Source organism: Poeciliopsis prolifica, unplaced genomic scaffold (assembly GCF_027474105.1).
Source record: "Poeciliopsis prolifica strain line A6 unplaced genomic scaffold, Auburn_PproV2 SCAFFOLD040, whole genome shotgun sequence".
NCBI classification, from domain to species: Eukaryota; Metazoa; Chordata; class Actinopteri; order Cyprinodontiformes; family Poeciliidae; genus Poeciliopsis; species Poeciliopsis prolifica.
In genome coordinates, this window is record NW_026562415.1 from 1,553,887 (window position 1) to 1,576,695 (window position 22,809).

Sequence of the window (22,809 nt, forward strand, 5' to 3'; positions counted from 1 at the left end):
TATGCTACATGGAAATAATGTTGATAATTCATACTCGTAATGCTGTTGCCTGCTTCACAACAGTTAGTGTTAAGTGAAAGCTTTGCTCTTCCAACTTTGTCTTTATAAAAAGCCACCTGAGGCACACTACTGTCATTCTGGACCTTAAAAAAGACCCTACTCATAGACAGATGACCCAAAAGCCAGAACCTTTGCACCACCATGAAATCAGTCATGTTGACCATTACAAAAGTATTTAAATACAAGACTTAGCACCTGCATAACTTGCCAATAATTGAGCCAAAACCATGTTGGTGAATTCACTTAAATAATCTTTAATTTCAAGTTGATATACTGTAAATACAGGTAGAGGAATGATTCAACTGAGGAAAAAGATGGTTTAACCTGCGTAGCCTCAAACATGTCCTCCGTTTCTACACCTTTCTACATGGTACTGAGCAAACACAGTGATTGATAGGCCATCGGGATCCATTCGTCATTAGCTGATGAAGGTGTGCACTGGTATGACAAAGCCCTTTTGTTTCTTCCTTACATGTTCCATTTGCTACACTTTCAAAATGCTACATTGAAATTTTCACTCGAATCCAACCACGTAGTGTGACTCGTGTTCATGTTTATTGCCCAGCCGTCAAATCTGTGCTCTGAAATTCCTGAAACACACAATATTCAAACTGAGGAACAAGAACGGGTTGGTTAAAAAACAAAAGGGGAACATGGAACAGGCGACTGCTCTGTCACGAGGCACTGAAACTTACTGTTTGTTTTGAGTCTCTTGAGGGTGTTAACTATTAAAAACCAAAAACATCACTTTTCTTAAACATGTCACTCATGCCTGTTAAGTTCAAGCCTTTTTGGAATCAGGGTTCAATCAATACATTGTCAAACCAATGCCATGCAGTAAAAAAAAAAAAAAAAAAAACAAAACAAACAAGAAAATCCATCCTATTATATCTAAAAGTTGTCTCAAACAAATGAGTACAATCGTCATAAACCAGTGTATAATCCAAAACATTAGAACTCAATGTAATCTGTTGAAAGTGTGTTCCAAGCCAGTAAAAATATTAAACTAATCATTGGAGCTGTTCATTCATTTTGAAAGTGCTAATTCCTCTCACTGCATTATGAAACAACAACAAAAGCAATCAGTGGGATGGAAACAACGGGGCGGATGGATTTGTTTAGAATGAACACTCATCAACTCTGCCTACTGGAACACAAGCCCACTTTTTTTCTATTTTTTTCCCCCCCTCCGCTGTCTTTTCACAAGGTGAAAGTCTGGGGGAAAGGACAGAAAGATGATGAGATAGAGACCTTCCCGCATTGGGTGTGTGATTATAAATCAACAAATCAGACAGGTGGAGGTCAGATGGGAGCAGAGTTAACTGAACATCCATTCCACGGTACCTGGTGGGGGCTTACATTTTAAGAGACGGACGCGATGGGCTCGGCCGGCTGCTGACCTACTTCAGCAAGAAGGGCGATGGCAATTTGAAAGAGGCTGCAGGTAGCTTGCATGTCCTCCCCAACTCCACTCGCATGTGGTATTTACAATCTAAGCTGAGGTGAAACAGAAAGTGATCAGATAGTGCATTATTTTTGTCCCGTTCTTAAAATAAGCAGTAACGACAACAGCACAAAGAGGAGGGATAATGCCATCATTTGCAATAGAAGCTACATGTAGTTCCTGCCTCCCCCCACCTTTTTTTTCCTGGAAAATGTCAAGTCTGAAAGGTCATGACGGGAGAGAAAACAGTCACAAGAATCCGAGATGGACCCTTGGGGATGTGGGAATGTACAGCGCAGAGTTTCGCAGATGAGCAAGCGGTAATCCACCAAAGGGAGCATGGACAAATAAATATAAACACGGATCTTAACATTTATATCTGAAGCATCTTTGCCTGATTTCATTTAGGATTTCCTGAACAGGATACATTTGACAAAACTGCAGCGGATCACACAGTGTGTTGTACATACAGCATGTTACACGTGAAGAGATTTACATAATACCCCTTTAAAGTATGAACCTACTCCAGTAGATTCCGTCACACTGACAAATGGCCTTCAGGAAGATGAACCACCTTGGATTAATTGAATTTGGTTCACCAGTATCCCCTTCTCATGGTTGTCTTTCATTCCTATTAATCTTCAATGTTAAATGATTTATGACCATGGTTCTCAAACTGTGTTACAAGTACCACCGGTGCCCTTAGTGGTATTCAAGGAAATTTGCAAAGTGATGTGATGTAGGCCATTAAAAATCCAACAGTAACCAAGATGAGCAAGTTGAGTACAGATTTTTCCAGAAATGTCTCAAAATTCAGGTGCGGTGGAAACATTTTTGTTAATTCCAAATACAGACTAAAAGAATATCTATTACTGTTGGCTACTTATGTTCAAGTTTACTGTTTTCCAGCTCCATGTTCAAAAATAAGTCATTTTGTTAACTAATATTGTGAGAGCCCACAATATTACCGGTCACTTACAGTGTTAGTAAATATTAATAACACGGCTGTCGATGATGTAATTAGCACTTACAAAAAAATCTAACCGAATTAGCACATTAGACAAGTGTAATATAGTGGAATGACAAAGGAAATAAGAACTGAAGCCCTGCTGAAAACGAACAGAAAAGCATAGAAACCCAGGAAAAAGTTTAAATCTGTCGGCATTTAGAAAGCAATGCTGCCTCTTATCAGTTAAGGTTAATATAAACTGATTATATCATAACTGATGGCCTATGAAAAGGTTTTGCCTTTACCAAGGTACTGCACAGGAATCATCACATAAGACCTTTTCAACTTTCTCGTTTCCAAATGGTATTGGTTACACTCACAGTTCTGAACTTCCGAATTCGAAAACAAGTACCATTGGGTTCATACTCTGGATAAATGAAAAATTTTCCATGTGGCATGTCATTCCACTTCGTCACAAATAACCAAATTTACAAATTTGTACATTTGTGCTGATTTATTGACAATTGGATTACTTAGCTTGTTTTTTTCAAGATAATTCTATAATTTCGTTGATTGTTCCCAAGTAGTACAGAATAAAATATTTAACAAAATTAAAAAGAGAAAGATTAATCAAAATGTCGACTACTACTACTTTGAGGTTCAGTTGGTCAGAAATTAACATCTTTTCCAGCTGAACTTTGAACTCCACCTGACCTACTTGTGACTCTTTTCAGCTCGAGCAATTAAAATAAAATAAATTCAGCAACTTAACCTGCAGTGTAAATTAACAGTTTTCCAAATTACATAATCAAACTCAAAACTTTTCAAATCCTGAAGTATTGTTGTTTTTATGTGTGCCAGTGTGGAAGGTCCTATTATGGTGGTACTTGTTCTAAAACGTTTGGGAACCACTGGTCTAATTTAAACAACCACTGAGTGTTCTTAGGTGACACAGACACAAAACAACAGAAGGGTGTATTAAAAAAAAAACAGCTTTTCACAGAAAAACATTTTGTTTTTTAATCTAGCGGAGTTGAGAGGAAGAGAAGAAGGCCCTCCATCACATAAATAAGTCAGCAAAAGCGCAAATGGCTAGAAGAGGTCCAAAAGCACTACTATCTTAAAGTATTTTTTCAGCTTTTTTTTGTATTTATCTCTTTAAGCCCTAGCATTCAGTCAAGTGCAAAGAAGTCATTGTTTAGTGGAGGCATATGTATTTTTGGCACATGTTTTCCATTAAGCGTCAGCTATACACGCGTGTGTACATACAGCACAGTAAGTAGGCGTGGGGTCTGGGACAAAAGGAAACACAAAAAGAAGCAGGAGGTCCTCGGAGTGTTGAGCATCCATTCCTGGAAATTGTCACAAAAAAGTTTCAGGGATCCATTTTGTGGGAAGAAGTGAAGAAAGAATCCATCCCCAAACTAAATTCAGTATCTATAGTTTCTATTTTTTCCCCTTGCGAGAGTTAAAACTGACATAAAAGTTATAGAAATTTGTTAAAACTACATAATATTTCAAAATACATGAGCAATCGAATAAAACTTAAATAATACTATATATATATCTATATATAGATATATATAGACTTTATTTCTCCTAGTCTGATTTAAAACCTTTATTATTCTAATATTTTCTTTAAATATATGCATATAAGTGGAGTTTTATTTTCTCATTATAGCTCTTTCATCTGTATGTATACAGTAGCTGTACATTATGTACAGATGTATCTTAAATTGGCTGAAGGAAGGTTTGGTGAAATTTTGTGTCGATTTATTTACAACATACTCCGAGAGCCGCTAGGGGTCCGGTGTAAACTGAGCCGGGGGTCTGGAGGTATGTACTGATGTGGGTGGTTGTAAGGTGGAGGTGGGGGAGGCAGCGGGGGCTGGTGCCCGTCATTGCCGTACGAGCCATCTGGCGAGCGGACGGGGCTGGACATCGCAGACTGGCTCAGCTGGTGGTGGTGGTGGTGGTGCTGGTAGTGGTGGTGGTGGTGGGTGGGCGTCTGGCTGAGGAAGGCCTCCACGCGTCCGTGGCCGCTGCTGTCAAGCATGATGACTTTGACGATCTGCTGGCACTGGATGAGCGCTTCGGGTCGCAGGTCGGCCACGCTCACGGCGGGTTGGTGCTGTAGCTGAATGGGGAGGTGGTGGGCGGGGGTGCTCGCCGCGGAATGCAGCCGCGGGTGCTGAGGTGGAGGCACCGGCCCCTGTGTTAACCCCTGCTGGAAAAGCAGCTCCCCACGGCTGTTAAGAAGGGCTGCGCTCTCGGGGCTCTGAGCCGCACTGCTGCTGAGCTGGTACGTCTGAAGCCTGTTGTGAATTGACACCTAGTTTAGAAAACAGCCAAGAGAACAGCATCAAATGTTATAAAACTGGTTCCTCCTCTACCATTTGTCAAGCGTTGTTGTTTTTTCTTTTCTTTTTTTTTTTTGTGGGGGTGGCAGCACATTCACGCACACACAATCACACGGGGCATGCGTAGGAACTTAGGTGTTAGGGATTAGTGAAGGTGTAAAAGCACTGTGACTCTCCTCACTCCACCCCCACAGGTGTTGGGAACAGTAGATCGGATGCTGGGAAGACCAGTGTGTGACTGGGGGGAAGGAGAGCAGTGAAGGAAAGAACGGTACTACGGAAGGGGCCCCGTGGTTCCAAAGGAGGACACTGGGGGGCCTCCTGTGTCTCCCTTCCAAACCACTGTGTGGCACTATAGTGATGGTGGACACAGGGTGCAGGGGAAGGGGGGAACTTCAGGGTCGAGGCAACCAGAACATGAACGGAAGTCATACGAAGAAGAAGAAGGAGAAGTGCAAGAAGAGGACAGGAGGTGAGTAGGCCCACAAGCACAGATATCTACAGGAAACATTAATTTATAGTGTTACATTTCTTTCTAAAATCTAATCAAGTCCACTAAAAGAAAAAGCTTGCCACGAGATGCTAGCCATGACTGAACACGGGAGTTTTTATATTTGGAACAAACTGTCCTAGTTTCTAAGATAAATGTGCCTCGACAGCCAGTCGCTCCCCACCAGCCCCTGACATTTATTGTTGGGTGTATGGCAGATTAGTAAGAAGGTAGCTCAGACCAAGAAGGCTGACCTGAGGTGAAATATAGGACAATAAAACGCACTGGAGTCAACTCAGTACATAAGCGTTTCTAAAATTCCTCTACTGCTATTATAGAGGCATTGCACTTTTTGATTTAGATTGATTATAGTTTCTAGGTTAATAAAACACCTATAGGTTCAAGATGGAAACAAGTATGTGTATCTGAGCATGTCATGTTACAAAAAACTAAACTTTAGTTCACTTTTGGAGGATTTAATAAGCTGAACAATACAATTTAGGGCATAGACCTAAAGCACAAGGAAAAGAATACATGGTTTTCAATGTGTTTTCAAAAATAAATAGCATTTGTAGTCACTTCTTTCAATCTGATACCCCTAAATGCAACATATTCAGTGTTGTTTGCAGTGTGGCCCTCTAGATGTGGGGAAGATGTGAATATGTGGAGGAAAGAGCTGACATTGGTTGAGTTTATAACTGAGTTTTTTGCCTACGTTCATAAAATTTTGAGGTGAAAAACAAAACACGTCACAGAAAGAGCTGAATACAAGAAAACCCGAAAAGAAAACCTATTAAAACCTGCAGAAGAAGTTTCCCTTCAGATGGTCAGTAACCCAAAACACACAGCTACAGCTGTAAAGCAACGGATTAGATTAAAGCATATCCATGTGTCACAATGACCCCGTAAAATCCAGTCCTAAAGACAACTGGAAATCCAGAGCAAGACCTGATGACAGAAAAACAGGAGATACTTTTCATTCAGCCATATTTGCAAAGAAAAATGGGCAAAAGTGGATCCATGTGTGCAAAGTTGTTTCAGAAAACGCAAACATTTTGTAAATTTGATTGACTCTGGGAAGCTGAATACAAATGGAAACCATGGACTTTTATTTAAAAAATGGAAAACCTTGTATGTTTTTCCTTGCTCTTATTATGTGCAGCTTTGTGTTTGCCCAACATAAAATCTCATTGAGAGACTATAGAATAGAACATAATCTAAGCTTACCATAGCAATGCGGTTAAATATGAAAAATGAAATTACACTTTTGTAAGGAGCAGTAACTAAAAAGATCGGCGGCATGAAAAATCACCAAAGTGCTGTGTGGGGAAAAGAAACGGCAGAATGTCAAGATGGCCCTGGTATTGGGCTTTCTTACTCCCACCTTCCACTCCACAGCCACATAAAGGACACAAAAAGGTCACCTGGACCCTTGAGGACAAGTACGTATGGTACAGTAGTTGGCTTGCTCTTTTGCTTGTACAAAATGTTTCACCTGAGATGTTCCTGGCAAACAGGGAGGTGGGGGGCTGACTCTTGGTCAAGTAATAGTTAAATTCATCCGTCTCTATATTCTCATGTTAATTAGGGTTTCGTGGTAAATGCCCTGCTCTTCAGAGTACGTCGATCTAATGAAAACTTTTGGACAAAGAGAACACATATTTGCTATGACTTTTACAACCCTTCCACATCACCCTCTCAGATGAAGTTTTAATGTTGAGTGACCTCACATGCCCGCTACAATTTACCCAGAGACACTCACTCACTCACTCACACCTGCTTGACGCCTGTAGTCCTGAATACGTGATCGGTCCTGGTGCTTCTTCCTACCTCATCCTGCCCTAATGCTGAATCCACTGACTTACCTGCCGTTGGGAACTTTGACCCACCTCAACGCACTTACCTCAACTGCATTGTGTCTGCTTCTTTCATCTATCTCTGTGTTTCCTAGAAAAGGAGGGGAAACAGGTGAGTAAATGGCATGTCGATGGCAAGATTCATGCTTTGTTTCCAGCATCTTAATTGCAAAGTTAAATATTTAGACAGAACTAAAGTGCTCATGTTATAAATATTAAAGTGGAGAAATGTCCTCAGTCGGGGGAATATGGGTTGGTGTTAACGGGTTCGATTGGGATGTAATTATAAATCAACCTCCCTCTACCTGCTCTGTGCTTACAGCACATTTTGCAACCTGACAGAGCCTGGTTATATGAAGAATAAAAAAATAAAAATAAGCAGTAATTTTCTTCAGCTCAGTTATTGTCTTTGCAGCATTATTTCTGTATTTTGTTTTACAAGACAGTTCTGTCTTGATCCTGATGTGTTTGAGATATATATTTCTTAGTATTGGTAAAGTGCAACCACCCCAGTTGTTTTGTTTTTAGTTTCTTCATTTATTCATGTGTTTTGTTCTTTTTGTGCTTTGCTCTTTGATTAGTTCCCACTCTTTTCCCCTTGGTTTGTAGTTTCTCAGTTCTTCTCCAGCATTTACCATTGATCTTCCCTCAGCCTGCCAGTTTGCCTCCTTCCACAGCTGTTTTCCATCTCCCGATTCTCCTTTGGCTGCACTAATCCTCCAGCTGTTTTTCATTTGCCTCTGATTAGTCCTTCTGGACTGCTTTGTCATTTCCACTGCTGCCTCGGTATTTACGCTTTTCATTTTCTCGTGATTGTTCACTGGATCGTTCTAAAGTTGCTAGTTTCTATTTCAGTTTGAAATGTGTAGGAAATATTAGCGCAATCAGATGTTTTCTTTATATTTTTGTATTTCACACAGCTTTTAGGATTGAACAGTGATAGAATATCTTCTTTTCTTAAACATAGAACAAGCCAATTTTTGAGGAGCTCTCTATAAAAGCTGATGATACTAATCTGGAATCTAAAGATAACTGCATGATTCTATATGTATACAGCACAAACATTAAGGACAGCAAAAATGATATGAAAATTCTGAAGTTCATAATAGATATTTCATCATTTCTGATAATAGTCACCTATTTGAAAATGTACCTTGCATTTCTTGATGATGACTTTCATTTTTTTTTAAAGCAGTTCACTCTCTCTACCACACACACACACATACACACACCTGATAGCGAGGCCTGTTTGCTGCGCAGCTCTAGCTGTGTCCCGTTGCTCTTAACCGAATGTGTCTTGGCTCCTTGCTGCTTTTCTAGCTCCCCTGCAAAGAAGAAAAACAGTCATCCTCATTATGGTGGTGAGATAAATATGAAAAAAATGATGAAGCTGACAATGATAAAGAAGGAAAACATTAACCCACTTACTCCAGTCATTCAAAAGGCAACACATTTAAATATTATACTCAACTACCTCTTACTCTCTTATTGCCTTTCCTTCCATTCATTATTATTTTGATTATATTTAGTAACCAAGATTATGTAATGCAGTTCATAATCAACAAAGTTGAGACACTGGGTTTTAATCCAATAGGGAATAAAATCCACTGCTGCTGTTCTGCAAAGGCCTTAGTTTTAGTTAAAGAATGTAAGATGACAGAAAGCATGATAAAAGATATATTCAAAAAACATATACACACATCAGACAAGAGAATGGTGTATATATTTATACTCATTCTCATCTTGAAATTGCACATAATTCATCAATCAATGCATAATCAGGTGTTGGACTGGCCCACTCAAAGTTAATGTTCTGCGTGTCTGTGCATATGTAGTTATGAGTAATGGATTGTTTGCCTGTGCAGGTTTCTTTTTCTTTTCTTTTTCAAAGAAGTATTAATTGTTTTACTTTTTTTCTCCTAGTTTCTAGGGATAAACAACCATTTTCTTAACTTCTGCCTGTCTTCCCATCTTGTTCGTCTTTATTCCCTCGGCTGCCGGCCCTCACTGTGAAAGGTAAGGCGGTTGCTTCAAATCCCAGCAGGGATGCTTTCTTTGATGCTCTCTTCCAGGACAGATTCTTGATGTGAAGGCTTTTCATACGTGTCAGAGTACAGACAAGGTAAACTCTGCAATTGTCTGGAGACTTTGAGAAGCATCTAACTCTGTCCAGCATAGTTAACAGCCATAGAGATTTATACAAAGTGAATGATTTATTGATTTAGACAATTTCTCTGATTTTTTACAATACATGAGAACAGTCTTGCTCACCAAAAAATGTCTGCTTTGGTAAAATTGTGAGAAAATGTTGCATGGCATGGAGAAATGATTAAGTAAATGACCATAAACTTGATCATTTTCAATTTAAGAAGCAACAGCAAATAAACTGTTGTGTACCTAAGGTAAAACAAAAGCAACAAATTCTCCCTATTCATCTGGTACAAGTTAAACAAAGAGTGTGATTACTGTCTTTTTAATAGTGAGCAACTATCTCTGTGATAACACACTCACACTCGATGCGTATCTGCTCCATCTCTGACACCTCTGCGATCGATTCCTTTAGGTCTTCAACAAACTTGAGCAGCTCCTCGGCACTTTGGGCACAGAAGTGGAGCACCTGCTTCTTGTCTGAGCCGTACGGTGAGAGGATCGTGATTCCATGAGGGTAGTCTGTGGATTTCAAAAGAGATTGGCTTGCTCTCAAAGATGGGAGAAAAAAAAAAAAAAGGTGTTGCTGCACACATAACCAATCGGTTTCAAGTAAAAACTGAAAAACCTCTCATTTGCCAAAGTTCAAAATGTTCCCTGGGTCTGTGTAGATTCTAACTTAACATGTATTTTTATTCAAATCATTAAATCAGAGATACACTTATGCTATATTTATTCCACTGCCATTAACAAGACATGGATTTTTAAAAAAATGGCATTTTTAACCTTCCAAAACATTTAATAGCTTATCAAAACTGGTTATATATTAGGAGGTCACTTCAAACATGCCCTTCAAGTCCAGCAAATGGAAAGGAAATGCATACCATTTGCTGTTCATGTGCAACATTTATATGCTTAAACAAGTTTCACTGTGCATGTATCTTCACATTTGTCTGATGATCGCATGTGTCTAAATGAGTCTCAAGGTATTGGTTTAATCCAATAAGGGTCTGCCTGTCATGGCCCCAAACCAAAATGGAGCTATTTGCTGGACGCTAAAGGAAATGCATTTGCTGAATTACATTTTCTACTCCACTCTCTCCCAGTTATTTTTAAGTAGCCAGGACATAATGGTCACTTACATTCATTTTCAAAAAGATGGAACTGCATGCCAAGTAGGCCCAAAGCTTTGCAGAAAGTATAAGCGGCAGAACTCTTCTTCTTTGGACAAAGCTTCAAAATCTGCAAGAAAAAAAATAATAAAAAATGGGGGATGAGCCGCTACAAAACTATTTCAAACTATTTGTCATTTGAAACTAATTTAAAGGGCAGACAGCCCGTATTAATGTTCACCCTAACCTTCGAAGTGTCTCTAGCTGAGCATCATTTGAATGACAAATACCTCTGTGGCGAACCTACATCTCAATGTATTAGAGATGCTGTGAAGCTTTTTCACTGACCTTCCAAATAGAGAAAAATGAGGCAAATCTATTTCACATGATACTGTTTGGTATAATTTTCCAGGCAAGTGGGATTAAACAGATACATCACGTTGGCACTTTAACACCTCATGACATGTTCAGTTGCTGGAACAGGGGACAAATTAAATATAAAGGCTCTTTTTTTCCTCTTTGTGAAGATTTTTGAAGGTAATTCTTACACTGTTTTCTGTTGCTTGAAAACGTTTCTGTGGGAAAAATACAACACTTGTAACTTTTAATTTCAGCTAAACAAAATTCAGATTTGATGTTAGCAGCTACCATGTCTCAGCAACTACTTTAAATAGTCTTTCTGGCTTCCATTCCTGCAGATCTGTTACTTTTATGCTTCTGTGGCGCAGAGAGGGAAAAATGGCTGCACTACTGCAGTTTTTCTTGCTGAACTGATTGGTACTTGACGTAATTATTAGTGTAGTTAGATACTTCGGATAAATGATCCTCATGTGTCTTCTAATGAGAACATTAATTATACCCAACATTAAAAAATATCACTCAATGCTTCACGAAACTTTAAATCGCTTGGAAATTTATGATCGGCTTCTGTAACAGCTCTGCAGGGGATCAACCTTTTCTTCAGAGGGTGCGCCACATTTGCCACCATCTATTATTAGAAGAAGCAGCTTAAGAGTTCTGAGTTATAAAACAACATAACAGTTGAGAAGCTTTCAGAGGAGGTGGTGCATTGCAGCTGTCACAGCGAAAAGAGCAGCTTTAATGTTTTTAACTGGGAGGAAGCATGACCAAGCTTTTGAGGACAGAAAGGAAAGCAACAAGACACTTCAAGTCACTAACAATTTTTATTTTATTGAGAATACCCTATACCACTTCCTTGTCTCCTTCCAGATGTTCTCATTGCTCATTTATGCCTTAACTCCACTTCCTGGTAGTGCAATATCATAATCTCTGTAGTAGGAAGCAATTAAAGGACATAGACTTCTTGTTTGATGAAAGATTAAAATATTTTGCACTGGTTCTGAACGATGTTTACTTAGATGTCAGTTGAAGTGGCAAAGACAAAACTAACCTCCAAAAAAAATACACACCCAATGCACAATTAGTAGCACCCTGGATGAAGGTGAGAAAAAAAAAAGTTTTGCAAGCCGTTTTCTTAAAAGGCATCATAGGATAAATATATTTCTCTCCCACCATCAGATGTCAATTTGAGAAATTGGGCAAATTCCACTGGAGAACTTCCACAACTTTAGAGGGTTAGAGTGATGGAGGACTCCTCGGAGAGATGCAGAATACATAAAATCTAAAATGACTAAAAACTCTGGAGCAGTAATCTTACCACTATGAGATCATTGAAGAGGAAGACTTCCCTCTGGTGCGCCGCCTGTTTCTGTGCCTTGTTGACGTCCGTTACCTCGAAAAGTCGACTGCAGCACACTAATCTTCTGTGAGGGACGGAGAGAACCTGAAGACGTGAATCGGGTGTCTCGTCAAATGACTTGAGAGGGTTTCGGGTGATTTTAACAAAACAGATGAAGAACCTATGCACCCTCCACGGTATGTAATCTCATAAACTGAGCATGTGAGAACAGACTGATCTATCTCTTCAAAAATGCCCAGAGATCTTAAGTCAAATTTAATTGCAGCAAAAACTAAAAATGAATGCTTTGATACAGAATAGCAAGGGAGCATAAAGAGCATGGGGAATCAGACTATACATTTGGTATGTTTTGCTGGGCCAACTAGATAATAACCAGAAAGTTTGTCCAGCTGCAGATTTAGCTGCAGAAAGCATCTGTCAAACTGTCAAGAGGGGAACCTTGGCATAAATTTTACTGATGAGGAGGAGCAACAGCTAAAAGCGTACAGGCTGATAATGTCCTTAGGGCAAGACTGCGGATTGGACATTTTAGGTTCATCTGCACCTGCAGTGACCGCTTCCAGGGTTACTTCTGGCTGAATACAGAGATGCTTGACAAACTGTTAACCCGACTGGGAGAGCTCAAAACTCAGAATTTCAACTCTTCCTTGTAATTAAATGTCTATATTTATAGTGCTAGACTCTTGCACGAAACAAACGAGATCAGGAAATGCTTAAAGTCTGTAAAAAAAAAAAATTCTTAAATTGTTGCCATTTCTCTTTTGAGCTTTACGTGTCTCTCCAAGTTTAACCAGATTATGGCTCATGGCTTTGGAGAGTGATCTAATCTTGTTTTCATCCTCTTCACACTCTTTTCATTGGCTGTTCCTTCACATCTCATCACTGCAGGCTACAATTTAAAAGGAAAATTCTAGGCAGGGTATCCTGAACAGGTATTATTGTTAACGAGTATAGCACCTTACAACATTAAAAGAAAGATACTGACGAATATTTGAAAGGAATTTTGTTGGATATTTTTATTTGGCCTGCTTTCCTCTGATACACCTAAACAAATGAAGTTAAACAAATTTACTTCAGTAAGGACCAATAATATTAGGTCTAACTGTATATATGAAAAATTAGTATTGATGTACCTATGTACTTACAGAAACACTAATTCAAGCCTCCTTGTTGGCTTACTAAATCTAAATCCTTTAGATGTACAGCCATTATTTAGATGCAAACACTGTTATATTTCACAAATGTTTTACCAGGCAGCTACGAAAGACATTTAGTATGATAAATTGGACATTGCAGGTTGGTATAACTGTGCTAAAGAAGTGGAAAACTTTATCAAAGTCTCCCTCTTTTTATGGAAGACTGCTCCCATTGGTGAGAATGTTCACTTCCTGTCAGCACAATCCATCATTGTTTGGGTATGACAGCACCCCTTCTATAATCTCATAGCTTCTCATCTATCACTGAGACTGAAACGCCACAAGCCAAGAGGGTATGTGCAATTATTTAATGTCAGTGTTTCAGTGTCACTTGGAAAGTTGGGAATTTCCTGACATTAAGTCTTGACACTAATTAAAGTAAGAATTTATATCTTCTTTTATCTTTTTGTGATTACATTTAATGGATGAAAAAGAGAAAATACTTTTAAAAAAAAGGGTGGATAAAGCTGATGATGTGCCATTAGTTCCACATGTTTTTAACTAATGTGACATTTCAGGGACTTAGTAATGGACTTACTAAATTGATCAGAATCACAGGACCATAAAACCCCTATGAACATCTCAAACCCAGACAGATGACACCACTATTGTTTTCTAATAGCTGGCGCGTTTTGCATTTTTCGAAGAACTGTCCAAAGGAATGGGGTCTGAGGGGTCAATATCTGACACTTTTATAGTGTAATTTTTAATAAAGATGTGGGATATCCACCTAAAATACAAACATAATACAAATTTGTTTTTTTAGTGTAATCAGTAAAACCCAGAAACAATAATTTCCAGAGAAAATGGTAAAATCATTATATTTATCTGACTTTTTCTGTCTTTGAAAATAAAAAAATCTCTGAAACTGTTCCTGTACTACCTCTAAAGGTCTTCTCTTCAGATTTCAAATGCATTTCTCCTTAAGCTAACTGATTAAATACAGACCTGCATAAAAAGTGTCAGCTGTCCCAATCAGAAAAAAGTTATTTTTCTTTCTTAAAGCTGATTATGTGTTATAATTGCATTATTGTAAAGCCAAACCCATCATCTTACAAAAGTCAGACTTCCACAATATTTGTTAATGTTGCCACAGGGAGCAGTTGAATACCCCATATGGGTGCTACTGTAACTGCTCAGCAACAGCACCCTTGTGTTAATTTAAACCATTTAAGAGGTCCAATGATAGCAACGGCTAATGACGTATCGAGATGAAGTAATGACTTGTGTTAATGAATGAGCTTTAGATGAGAAATTTAATGAGTAATAAATGTGGTAAGTGATTGTGATAAGGGCATGAATAATGACTGGGTTAATTAGCACAGAAAACGTTCCAGCAAAACTCGATTTATTTCTCTGACCAAAGGTTTGTAGGAAAGTATTTAAACTCAGCATCCTTACCGTTTTCATCCCTACAATGGACTGCTCCACTTTGGAGACGTAGGTGACGTGGTCTTCATTTGAGCGGAGCTCTCTCAGTTGTATTCTTTCGTAAATGCCCACCACCATGTCTCTGGGAATATCTGCGCCATCGTCGACACCTAAGATTGTAAAGGGCAAATGGATACAATTTATTTAACAAATATGTCAAACACAAGCTGCATTAATACAGTATTGAGTGAAACTCCTACAATCCAGCAGCATACTTTCTTTTTAAGAACTTTTTCTGTCTCCTTAAATAATAGTTAAGGGTAATTTGTAAAGAGGTTAATTGGTCAGTAACACTTTGCTCTTAGAATATTTGATGTCCAGAACATACCGCAGTTAAATGTAGTAGTTTGACAGAAGTAAAGCTGCATGTCATTAGGATTAATGTGTGCCCTCAGAACGCTCCCAGTTACATTAACACAATTGTGTTACACTGTGTGGTACGTTGGCTTTTCAATGGGGCAGGATTCGTCTAAAGAAAATGAAGCCGCCAGGCCACAACTGATGGCAATGCCAGTGAGTCACGAAAGGCCACTGCTGAGACTTCACAGCACATTACGGCGTTGTGGGTGAAAAGGAGATGGCCACAGGAAAATGTGTGCCAAGTGTCAAATTAATATGAAACACTTTCGCTCCTAGATTATCCGTTTCTTGGCTTTTTTTCCCCAGTCCTTCCTGCTTTGTCTCTGCACGCAGAGAAACTGAGCGTCACACGTGACAAAATCAACTGTTTAAATCTGCAGAAAACCCTTGAATATCAGAGGGAATAACTGAAGTGATGAAACCTTGGCACAAAACTTCACCTTTCTTTTTATTTGTCAAGAAGGTCACTAAAAAGTCATCTCAATAAAGATTTGTAAAGGCTTTACCACTGTCACCCTTATTACCTCCAAGCCATTTGAGTATAAAACATTTAGTCTATTTACTGTTTTACAAATTGGGGATACTGCAAAGTCAGACTTTTTTGGACATCTGGACTAACAAAGATCAGCTTGAAAGCAAATGTGGACCGTATTACGTTAAATGAAATAGACTTCTTGTAAGTACAGCTTGTGACCAGAAAGAGTTTATTTCTGTTTGTGAAACATCAAGCAAATTGTCTGGCCCCTAAACCAACATCAGACCTGACATAATCTCTGCTTGTTATGGTATATAGTCAAAAACATATTCTGTTATATTAATTTCATAGTAACAGTTGTGTCTGATAAGTAATGGAAGTACTGTTCTAGGTTAGACTTTTTAAAAGTTATGTGTAGGGTTAGTTAAACTTTTATTTTTCAAAATAAATTAAGGAATAAATGTGTTAGAGTCATACAAAACATAACTAAATCACATAATTGCACAGCTTCTTTGCAAAAAAAAACTGAAACAATTGAAACAGGAAGGCGTCTAATGTGGGAAAAACACTGTGCTAAAATAAGCGACAAGCATATGCTATGGAGGCCTGTTAAGCCCACCTCTATTAAAATATTCAATTTGTAATATTATTAGTTTTCTTGTGCAAGAAGTTATTGAAATGCAAAAAACGGTGTATTTCACTAGATGCAGACATATTTCCAAGATACAAACAGGATTAATTTCAAAAGTTAAGATTATTATTACAAACTTAAAATTTATTGCAAAACGAGTTAATAAAAGTTCCACTGTTCGTCATGACTGCTGATTTTAGAGGTTTAATCCCATTTCACCCCAGCCAGGTAGCTGAATGAGTTGTTCTTCTGTCAGCGTGCAAGAAGGACAAGTGTGGACAAAAGGTTGAGAGGCAGAATACAAAACAAGAAAAGACACCGGAGTAAACAGACAGCACCGCATCGATAGGTTAGAGAAGATGATGCATGGAGAGATGGAAGGGAAAATTTAAGCAGAAGATGAATAGAGAGACCAAAAGAGAGTGGCATATTTTAATTTGCATAAGATGCTGGAATTGATTTTCCAAGCTAATTTGATTGTGAGGAACAGACGGGATGAATGTACTGAAGTTGTTCTGCATCGACCTCAGCAGTCCCTGATTGATTACGCGGAGGGAGAGCTAAACCACGAGGCTCGTGTCTCTTCCTCAACATGCACTGAATGAGGAGTTGTCTGCATACCGGAGCAAAGATTTACAAGTGTTCTTTGGTTTGTGTCACAGTAAGTTAATTTGTGGAGCTCGTAGGGTGGAGGGGAAAGCATAACCCCTATATTTATCTCTCAAATTTATGCAGGCAGACTCAACTGAATGCAAACCGAAAAAGGTTGGACATTTACTTCTGCTGTCATTTTTTTTTTTTACTTTCAGATTTACTGTCTTCCTTTAGAGAAAGAGTCCACAGCAGGAAATATAATCACAGAGAAATTTGTGGGAAATTAAGCTGCTCTCTAGAATTAACTTTAAATAAAGTTTAGGTAGTGAAACGTTTTCTTTTTACTCCTAATGAAGACATTTATTGCTTTACTCTTTATCCTTGCTTATTTGCAAATTGGCAAATAAGCTTATTTGCTCTCACAATTAATGTAAATTAAGGGCACCAGCTTATAAAACAGCAGGATTTAATGAGTAATTGATTACACTTGCAGAACAATGTCAAACTGACATGGACAATGGCATTGAGAAATCCTACTGATCTACACATTGTTCTGGAATATGTCTACTGTAACATCTACTCGTTAACACATTCTGAATGTAACTGGCAATTTCTGGTATAGAAAACAGTGCAGACATTTCTAATTGTGTTTCTCTAGTTACACAATACTGGCCAATTTTTCCTATAAAAATTGTGACTCAAGTTTTAGACTCCAACTTGAGTTGAATGCACATCACAGACTTGACCTGAAAAGGTAGACTTTGGTGTTAAACAATCTTTAAAGCATGCAATCAGCAGTGGAAGCAAGCTGCTGTGTAATCTACAATCTGCGGTTCTGACAGCTGCTGTGCATATATTGCTGTGATAGGATGCACTTATTAGTCAGTGATGTTTATGAACCATGGACTGATAGTGTCTCTTAACAATCTGTTCATGTACATCTCCATAATTATGACCACATGGATTTCTCTCCAACTGAACACAAAACAAACTTAAGATACCTTTACCGTTCTGTCATTGCAGAGCCGCTGCCTAATTGGAAGGAAACCAAAAATCCCCCCAAAATAAAAGCTCTTCTTGCTCTGTTCACTCATAAAATTGACATTTTCTGTCATTTACTACCTACTCTGCACCTGGCTCATTGTGATTTATGTCCTGCACATCATTCATGAACACCATAGTTATTTTTGACTTGATAGCTCTTAAATACAGATTTAAATCATTGTTTTCTTTATTATTAAATATTCTGACTCAGAATGTGGAGGAGAAAAACCTCCAAATGATGAAGAGAACAGTATAAAGTATGTATTCAGAAATTCAACATTAACAGATTCTGAACTCTTTTGTTTATTTTTCTTAGAATATAAATTCAGATTTGAATTTCTACTTGCATTAATATTGCACTATATCAAGTTTTGATGACTTCCTATGACATTTTTGCCTGGTGAATTTAATGTTAAATGCGTTTGTGCTAAACGACAAGCCTGAATTCCTAACCTGCAGTCCTGCAGAGTTGTTGGCAGAATGAGGTGGATGAAACACATTTTATGTAAATATTAGACACTTCAGACTTGAGCTCAACTTGCCCTTCAAACAGGCTAAAATTGAGAGGGAAATTATGTGTCTCTGCCAGAGTTATGAATACACAGTGGACAGTCTGTGACATAACTCCTGAAATCATCAACTCTGAAAATTTCACACAGGGAGTGAGTCAAATTGAATTCTGTGCCTTTTCATTCATCCTCAATAATCTGAAATTCTGATTTCTTAATAAAATGGAAACTAGACTTTCAACTGAAAACCAGGACTTTGAACTACAATTTTCCATTAATATATGCTCAGAGAAAAAACACAGCAGGTCTTTTTTGCTTTTGTTTTTTTTTCCAATGACGAGGCGACGCCCAACTGGTTGACATATTTTGTTAAATTTTACAAAACAACTTTCTCAAGGCATCTTTCAATCGACACATGATCAGTTCAAGATGTGCTTGTGTAGATTATTCTTTTTGAATCACGTTTTGGTGGCCAAGAGATCAGAGGAAGCAAAAATATAAAAGTGTTTTATCTATGTTTTTTTCAAGAGGCAGACTGTCTAAATTATTTGTGGTCAGTCTTTCTAAAAACATCCCTATCTTCAGTTTTCCATATTCCCATTCTGTGATGAAGCTCATTTAAAAAGTCCTAAACCAGAAAATTAAACGGCAAGAAAAAAAAAAAGGGCTTCCTTTGTATTCAGAATTTGTTTCAAAACCTTCCCACAGCTTGAAAAATCCAGCTCAAAAACACTTTATCTTCTGAACCGAAACACATACACATCATCAGTCACCTCTCCGCTTTAACCGATTATGTGAACTAATTACTGTCACTTAACTCCCTCTGTGTGCTTTTCTTTTTTTTTTTTTTTTTACAAGCAGCTTACATGTAATGTCGGGCCCCTTACCTCGCAGATTACGTATGAAGTCCTCCAACAGCATCTTGCGGTCTGGCTTAATGTTGGGGCTGTACATGTCAGTGTTGAGGAGGATGATGGCAAAGGCCAGGATGAAGATGGTGTCTGGGTTGTGAAACTGCTGCACCACGTCAGGGTTGCACATACAGTACCTCTGGCTGTGGGCAAAAAAAGAAAAAAAGGGAAAGACATTTCCAGATGAGAAGAGGAAGAAAATAGAACTGCAAAAATACTTGCATACTTATATGAGAGCAGTTTTCTAGTGCCGTTTATGGGCGGAAAAGTGCACAGAGATGAATAAATAAACACGAAGGACAAGAAAAGCAGCGAAGATGAAATGATAGAAGAATATTGAAAACCAAAGGCTCCTTTCTCCGTGCGCTACCAGAAAACCATTACACACGCTGAGCATTAGAGTGTCATGGTGAAATAAGAGTTATGGCTTTAATTTTGCCTGTGGACTCATCTTAAGCCGTCAGCTGCCCCTTGGCAGCAATGAATTTCACAGTAGGTGAGGTTGGGGCGGCTCTGCGTGAACACTTTTATCCTCACTGGATCCAAGTGCTTGCATCAGCAATGGATTACACAGAAAACTGAGCACAAAATAAATAAATAATGCTCAGTGTTAAACATTGATGACTGTTTTCTTATAAAGTATTTTTAAACATTTCTTCCTCCTGAAAACAGTTCACCTTCAACTTCTTGGTAGATGGATGAATACAGAGTTTCTGTGATGCAAAGGGATGAACTTTGGACTGTTCTCCAAAACGTACAGCCTTTGAAATGAGAGTTAGTCTGCATGACAAATGGGTTCCAGAAAGACAAGAACATAAAACTCCTGGATATGTACTGATAATAGGGAACTCAAGTCCATGAACCACAAAGCCTGAATTGCAAGAGACACCAGCCTCGGACTATAAATAGAATTTATATGGATGAATTGTTGGCCTTCTTTAACTCCTTCTCCAACAACATGCAGAACTTTTGACTTTTATTTGGCTTTTCGCTGTGAAAATTAGTTTTTGGCAGATCGTATGAGTCTAGCTAACAAAGCTTCGCATGGCTTTCATGTTTTCAACAAGGATTTGTTTTCATTATCTTCATTATTATGTCTACAGTATTTAATTTGTTTAATTTGTTTTCCTGCTGCTGTCTCACCTCATACTATCTAATGATCTTTTCTTTGTTTTTTCACATCGTACTTAGGTTGTCCTCCGGTTTTGGTTCTTTTAAAATTGACAGTCACAACATTACCTTGTCAAAACTTAAAAAAAAAGTTATTTTATTAAAATTATTGTTGTCTTTGGGTCTTTTTCTATTTCCATAGGTGACTACTTCTCTTCTTCACCCTCAATTTGTTGTGGTATACCTCAAAGGCCAGTATTAGGTCTTACCCTTTTTCTTTGTACAGTTTAAACTGGCTGTGAGTTCAATCTTTAGAAAGTACAAAATGTTTGTTGTATTCACACTAATAACATCCACATTTAATTTGGATACTTTTACTCCACCACAGCCAGCATTTAACTGTCTGGTTGAAAGACAAAACAAATCAGGAATGTATAAAACAAGTCAAATAATGCATCCCCATTGTATCATTGTCATTTAAAAAAAAAACATAAAAAAAAAACCGGATGGGTGTTAAAAGCATCCGACAACATACATTAACTGCTGCAATTGCGTGTGTAATCAGGAGGGTAAAAACTTTAATGAGACTCAAACTACCAGAAGTACAAATAAACAGTTTATTACTGCAGCTGTTACCATGTTTTATGCGCATACGTTAAAAAACAATTGTGTTCTTGGGGAATTGTGACTTCAGGGTGCCTTCTGGTTGATTGCAGAAACATGGAGCTTGGCTGTTTTTACATCAGACATGCAATGCTAATGGGTAAGAATATTATTTTTCTTGTTTTTCTTGATGACGCCCAACAGCTGTGAAAGACTAACTCAAAACAGCAAAGTTTTAAAATCTCATTAGCAAAATGGAAGTACTTGGAAACTTTGTATTTGGTGATGTCATACTTGTTAAATAAAAACTCAGAAATACAGGTTTAGATCAGAGCATATTAACATGTTAAAATGATCGATAGAAGCAAGGATATGGGAGTCTGCTGTTAAGTTTAGCTGTAATTTAATCTAATCGGTTTTTGCGTTTGTATTTAAGTGGGATGATTTAACTGGACCAGAGATCAGCAAATTTGGAATTTTGCTTTTCAACAACCTCAAAATCTATTGAGATATGAAATAAAACGCCTTCAGTTTGAAATAATTTATAATGTGTAAACATGTAGAGCTCTAACCTTAAAAGATCTCTTGAAGATTGTTTGATTCACATCTGATTGAAATGTATTAGCTAGATGGGTTTTGGTATAATAATTGGAGAGAACTAAAATATTTTACCATATATTTGCCTATAAACTGTCACTTTTACTGCTTTGAGTCTGTCATGCTTTGGTGTGTCGGCAAAGAATTCAACTAATCCAAGAAGAAAATGTCCTGCATGATGCTTTTCACAACACGGATTTGTGAGGCCTCATCATTAGCCCTCGTAGCTGCCTTCTAACCTAATGTCACATTTCTGTCTAAGATGCATAAGTCATGTTTTCCTGGGGAGGATTTGAGGGCAAAATTATCCACGCTGCATGATCTTTATCTATGATAATGATGCTCAAGCACAGAAAATCACCGAACCTAGACTCGGATTGTTTACAGTAATGCCGGAATTGGAAACAGGAGCAGAATAAATCTGCCGTATTAGGAGCAGGTTCATATTTGCTCATTCATTAGTCCACTGACGCAGCAGATACTGAGGCTGCCGGCTGCCTTTCTTGGCCCCCCAAACTCCACCTCCCTCACTGCTTCATTCTTTAGCGCTGCTGCTTCAAATCCCTTTCACTTACTTTGGAGATTTCTGTATCTCTATGTTTGTATGTTTGTGTGGAGGCATTTCAAAGCCCCAGAGCACAGGAGGCAGGCACAGAGAGGCAGTGATGGTTATGCAATACTGGTTATTTATAAACCGTCCTCCCCCTTTCTTTTTGTTCCTCCCCTTCCTCTCTCAATTTGTGTGACACCCCTCCCCTTTTTTTTTTTTGTTTTGTTTTTGCTCCAAATAGCACGCAGGGCCACCTGATGTCCAAGCATTTCCCCTGCCAACCTTTCACCCTGCTATGACGATTTGTTTTCCGCATCGGGCATCTTGACAACTGTGGCAGGTGGCTGTTATTACAAAGGGGTTACAACAAACAGCGCCAACTCGCAATGCCATGACTGCACTGCAGATTGTTACTCATAGCAAAACATGACCAGAAACTTCCAACCGGCTAGCTAACACGGCAGAGGAAACAAATGTGCTGAATAATATTTATATCCAAATTATTTACGTAATACAAGCATGTTTTATGGCGTTAGAAACCATAAAATCCATCAAACTGATTTTGTTAAATATTAAAATAATAGTTAATACCTTAAAGTAGCAGGTTAATCTTGGCTCAAGGGCATCATTTACCTTTTATCGCACACATGATGTCTAAA

At 38.3% G+C, this 22,809-nt stretch overlaps 1 protein-coding gene across 5 annotated transcripts in view; it reads right to left on the reverse strand.

Moving 5' to 3' along the window:
- Positions 1–294: 294 nt before the first annotated feature.
- The window catches only part of iqsec3a (IQ motif and Sec7 domain ArfGEF 3a), an 85,920-nt gene continuing 63,405 nt past the window's right edge, over positions 295–22,809 (reverse strand). For 4 of the 5 annotated variants that reach the window (XM_055054621.1, XM_055054623.1, XM_055054625.1 and 1 more), the window contains 8 exons: positions 19,267–19,433; positions 14,737–14,876; positions 12,098–12,223; positions 10,450–10,549; positions 9,671–9,829; positions 8,392–8,484; positions 7,207–7,250; positions 295–4,785 (listed from right to left, as the gene is read on the reverse strand). In XM_055054621.1, coding sequence (XP_054910596.1) covers positions 4,231–4,785; positions 7,207–7,250; positions 8,392–8,484; positions 9,671–9,829; positions 10,450–10,549; positions 12,098–12,223; positions 14,737–14,876; positions 19,267–19,433 — 1,384 coding nt within the window. In that variant the 3' untranslated portion in view covers positions 295–4,230. The remainder of the gene's footprint in view (positions 4,786–7,206; positions 7,251–8,391; positions 8,485–9,670; positions 9,830–10,449; positions 10,550–12,097; positions 12,224–14,736; positions 14,877–19,266; positions 19,434–22,809) is intronic. The other variant, XM_055054622.1, reaches the window with a different exon arrangement.